The 5,543-nt window shown below is 36.4% G+C and overlaps 1 protein-coding gene across 1 annotated transcript in view; it reads right to left on the bottom strand.

Annotated features, from left to right (window-relative positions):
* LOC107754553 (homeobox protein CDX-1-like) overlaps window positions 1–5,120 on the bottom strand; it is a 14,256-nt gene extending 9,136 nt beyond the window's left edge. Inside the window, exon 1 of the mRNA XM_016571029.1 lies at window positions 4,757–5,120. Coding sequence (XP_016426515.1) covers window positions 4,757–5,120 — 364 coding nt within the window. The remainder of the gene's footprint in view (window positions 1–4,756) is intronic.
* Between the last annotated feature and the right edge of the window lie 423 nt (window positions 5,121–5,543).

The following is a 5,543-nucleotide window of genomic DNA, read 5'->3' on the forward strand; positions in this document are numbered from 1 at the left end:
TTGTCCCGGTGGTCGTCTGAGACAAGGTCTTTACAGGGGAATAACATCTGTATCTGGGGCTCATCTAGTTGTCCTGGTCTCCGCTGTCTTTCAGAATAATCAATATAATAGGACAGACCAGGGCAACAAAACACACCTGTCAGTCACATGTTCCAATACTTTTGGTCACATGAGCAATGGGTGGGTTCAAAAGAAAAGGTGCTATCTTCTAAGTTGTGTTTATCAGAACCAGATGAAAATACCTGGAAATAAAAGCTGAAATGTTGATCACTTGTCTCATATTCATCTTTTGATGTCAAACCCAAATGGTTTCAGTCTACAGTAAAAATAAAGGAATTGGCCTCACTGTTTCAATACTTTTGGAGGGGTATACACACACACACACACACACACACACACACACACATATATATATATATATATATATGATTATTTTATTATATGGTTTTATTTTTAGTAAAAATATAGTAACCCTGTTGTAGACTATTTAAAATGTATGTGTGTGTTTATAATCATAAATGCATTGATAAGTATTTAATTTTAATTAAAATTGAATATTTTATCTATGTTATGTATTTTATACTTAGAGTATTGCATAATTTTATTAGCAACATCAAACTCGGCCCCACTTTATATTAAGTGGCCTTAACTACTATGTACTTATGTTTTTACATTGCACTTATATTTTTAAAAATACCTGCATGTACACAATAAGTGCATTGTACCAAATTATTAATTTAAATGTAAGTACATAGTTGTTAAGGCCACTTAATATAAAGTGGGTCCTCAAACTCTATTGAAATTCATTAAGTCTTTTTTTCTTCTTTTTTTCCAGATCGGTCACTTATGAGGTTCTAATTCAGTTGCTCACTAAGTAGACAGCTGACTGTTTAGACAGTATGCAGCTCACTAGTACGTTTTGGAAGCAAATTACAGTGCAGAGAGAGATCTGCCGTAAATGTGCCCATTTTTAATTGTCTCCAGTGGTACATGTGGCTGTTATTAACTAATGGATCAAAATAAAGTGTAAATGTCTCTATTATTATTCACTAATGGATCAAGATGAAGTCATATTCATCACAAACATTGGTTGTATGTCAGTTTTCCAGTAGGGGGCAGCAGTGGATTGCATTTAAAAGAGTGAAAATGACTGGTTTATAAAATAAAGCTAATTATGTAAATAAATTATGTATTTTCTCATGCATTCTTTCAGGATGAGGTTTGGATCTGGGTTAGTCTGTTGTCATTATAATTAGCTCTATATAAAAACAAAAGATATGTTAGGCTACTATAGAGATAAGTAGGTAATTCAGATAAGTTAGGTGAGCTAGGAACACGTGTGTGTTTCTAAAGGAAAATGAACAGCGTTTCATATTTTCAGCAGTATTTCCTGAACATTCTCATCTATATTTGTTTTAGTTACATGATCCACATTCGCCGCTCATGTGATGATATCAAAACGTTTGAACAGTCAAACACGATGACCGCATTTGCATCTTGACCAACTGTGTTAGACAACAGTCCTTTGAGAGCTGAAGACTAAACTAATGAGCTACAGTACCTCCTTTTGGACTGTTTAAGAAATATGACCAGTTATTTTTGAAAAATATGAATCTGCTAAGTTTGAAATGAATTGAATCAAATTGCTCAATGACAACGACAACAGTAACAAATCCAGAGCATTAAAAAAATCAAGCGACAAATTTACCAGAAACTAAAAAGCTTTTGAAACTAAATCTCCATGTTTCCCAAAGGTCTGTTTCTGTCTGAGCTTTATAACTTCACCGACCTGACTCTGTGTGACATATTTACACAAATATTCCCTGAAGAGATTAGTTTATCACTCTGTAAACTATTAGCCATAATGCACTTCCGATAAGACCGCAAACATCTATTATTGGCTGTTGAGCTACATGCTCCTTCAGATCTCCAGGTGGTGTAGATCATCAAAGATCAAACAGATGAATTCTGCTGGTATTTTGATCTCTCTGCTGTAACGACTGATTCATAAACTGATCTGTGTGTGGATCAGATGTGACTGTAGCTCACAAAAAACAGAATACTTCCGCAACAGAAACAGTTACAACACTTTTAAATGTTTTTCAAGCCAAACTTTCACTTTCAATGAATGCTATCAGGTGATTTACACTGGGCAATACTGATATATACCATGGTACTGTATGATTTCCATATTGATAAACCATGGCCTTTAGGTGGTAATCCAATCCATGTTCAAAAGCCAATTGGTATTACCAATTGTATATTGTAACATTGTATTCTTCAAAAATACATATAATCACATGGTACATGTTGGAAAAACATGACATGTCCAAAAACATGGTATTTACAATAGCACTGTGCACAAAAACAGTGCACTGCTATTGTATATTTCCATGAATATGTCTAAAAAACATGCTATTACCATGATGCATGTCCAAAAAACATGGTTTCATCAATGGTATTGTCTAAGAAACATAGTATTGCCAATGATATCGTCCAAAAAACTGCACTACTATAGAATATTTCATAAAAGCATCAAATTACATGGTATGTCTAAAAAACATGGTATTACCAACGGTATTGTCCAAAAGCTGTACTACTGTGGCATATTTAATAAAAGCATCTAATTACATGTCAAAAGAAACATGGTATTACCAATGATATTGTCCAGAAAACTGTACTTCTGTAGTACGTATTTTATAAAAGCATCAATTTACATGGTATTTACATGATGTATGTCTAAAAAACATGGTATTACCAAAAAAATGTCCAAAAACTGTACTACTCTAATATATCCTAAAAGTATCAACTTACATGGTATTACCATGATTTGTGTCTAAAAAACATGGTATTACCAATGGTTTTGTCTTAAAACACTGTACTACTATGGTATATTTTATAAAAGCATCAAATTACATGGTATTACCATGATGCATGTCAAAAAAAAAACATGGTATTACCAACTGTCCAAAAAACTGTACGTCTGTAGTATATTTCATAAAAGCATCAAATTACATGGTATTAACATGATGTATGTCTAAAAAACCATGGTTTTACAAATGGTATTGTCTAAGAAACATGGAATTACCAAAATAGTGGCCAAAAAAAATCCGGTACTGCTCTAGTATATTTCATAAAAGTACCAAATTACTTGGTTATGATTTATGTCTAAAAGCATGGTATTGTCTTTAAACGTGGTATTACCAATAGTATTGTGCTACATGCTCCTTCAGATCTCCAGGTGGTGTAGATCATCAAAGATCAAACAGATGAATTCTGCTGGTATTTTGATCTCTCTGCTGTAACGACTGATTCATAAACTGATCTGTGTGTGGATCAGATGTGACTGTAGCTCACAAAAAACAGAATACTTCCGCAACAGAAACAGTTACAACACTTTTAAATGTTTTTCAAGCCAAACTTTCACTTTCAATGAATGCTATCAGGTGATTTACACTGGGCAATACTGATATATACCATGGTACTGTATGATTTCCATATTGATAAACCATGGCCTTTAGGTGGTAATCCAATCCATGTTCAAAAGCCAATTGGTATTACCAATTGTATATTGTAACATTGTATTCTTCAAAAATACATATAATCACATGGTACATGTTGGAAAAACATGACATGTCCAAAAACATGGTATTTACAATAGCACTGTGCACAAAAACAGTGCACTGCTATTGTATATTTCCATGAATATGTCTAAAAAACATGCTATTACCATGATGCATGTCCAAAAAACATGGTTTCATCAATGGTATTGTCTAAGAAACATAGTATTGCCAATGATATCGTCCAAAAAACTGCACTACTATAGAATATTTCATAAAAGCATCAAATTACATGGTATGTCTAAAAAACATGGTATTACCAACGGTATTGTCCAAAAGCTGTACTACTGTGGCATATTTAATAAAAGCATCTAATTACATGTCAAAAGAAACATGGTATTACCAATGATATTGTCCAGAAAACTGTACTTCTGTAGTACGTATTTTATAAAAGCATCAATTTACATGGTATTTACATGATGTATGTCTAAAAAACATGGTATTACCAAAAAAATGTCCAAAAACTGTACTACTCTAATATATCCTAAAAGTATCAACTTACATGGTATTACCATGATTTGTGTCTAAAAAACATGGTATTACCAATGGTTTTGTCTTAAAACACTGTACTACTATGGTATATTTTATAAAAGCATCAAATTACATGGTATTACCATGATGCATGTCAAAAAAAAAACATGGTATTACCAACTGTCCAAAAAACTGTACGTCTGTAGTATATTTCATAAAAGCATCAAATTACATGGTATTAACATGATGTATGTCTAAAAAACCATGGTTTTACAAATGGTATTGTCTAAGAAACATGGAATTACCAAAATAGTGGCCAAAAAAAATCCGGTACTGCTCTAGTATATTTCATAAAAGTACCAAATTACTTGGTTATGATTTATGTCTAAAAGCATGGTATTGTCTTTAAACGTGGTATTACCAATAGTATTGTCTTAAAACACTGTACTTGATGCTTTTATGAAATATACCATAGTAGTACAGTGTACTACTATAGGCTATATTTCATAAAAGCATTAAGTTACATGTCTAAAAACCTCTCAATGGTATTACCATGATGCATGTCCAAATAACATGGCATTACCATAGTACTTTTGATCGTGTGGAGTAAGTGAACGAGTGTGCTGTGAGTTAACAGAGGCCCAGGAGAGGTGCTGATGTCTCACCCGGGTTTGCGGGAGGCGCGGCGCGTCTCATCCAGTCCGGCGGCTCCTCTCTCTCCACCGCGCCGCTCAGCAGCCCCTGCTCCACCGGCGGAATGCCGCTGACCTCCGCGCCGTTCACCGGGAGCGGGTGACCCGTCCCGTGGCCGTAGAGCGGCGGCCAGTCGTCGCGCGAGCCGGGGCCGAAGCCGGGACTCCAGGCGCCGCCGGTGAGGTGCAGGTCACCCTCGAGCGCCGGAGCCGCGGGGTACCCGCTGTAGTCCGCGTACGGCGCGGGCGGGTACACGTTCAGGTGCGGCTGACCGAGGTTCAGGTGTCTCGCAGGGTTGCCGTACATGGCCGCGTCCAGCAGGAAGCTTACGGACATTTTCCTCGCGAGCTGAAGGTTTTACTTTAACTGAACTTCACCTTACCTGAGCGCTCGCGGGCGCGCGTTTGTTTGCCCAGCGCTGACGTCACGCCCGGGACACCCACCTGAGCTGATTTATGACACGCGCACAGGTGCGGCTGAAACGGGCCGACGCGACCAACCATCTTCATCTTTGGCGACGCGACATTATAATAAAGAACGCAAGTTACAACAAAACTTTGCATAAAAGGTCACAATTTGACCTTTCGTATGACGAAGACCACGGTGAAGATGCTAGGTGATGAAGATCTTTACATACTTGGCTTATAATTTATGTAATTGTCACTAAAAATATGATAACTTTTCTGAACACATTTAACTTTTGTTTCACAGAAAAAATGCACAGTCCTTTAGGAGGGGGGGGCGTTTTCCTCTACTCTC

Source organism: Sinocyclocheilus rhinocerous, unplaced genomic scaffold (genome assembly GCF_001515625.1).
Source record: "Sinocyclocheilus rhinocerous isolate Xijiao unplaced genomic scaffold, SAMN03320098_v1.1 scaffold50, whole genome shotgun sequence".
Classification (NCBI taxonomy): Eukaryota; Metazoa; Chordata; class Actinopteri; order Cypriniformes; family Cyprinidae; genus Sinocyclocheilus; species Sinocyclocheilus rhinocerous.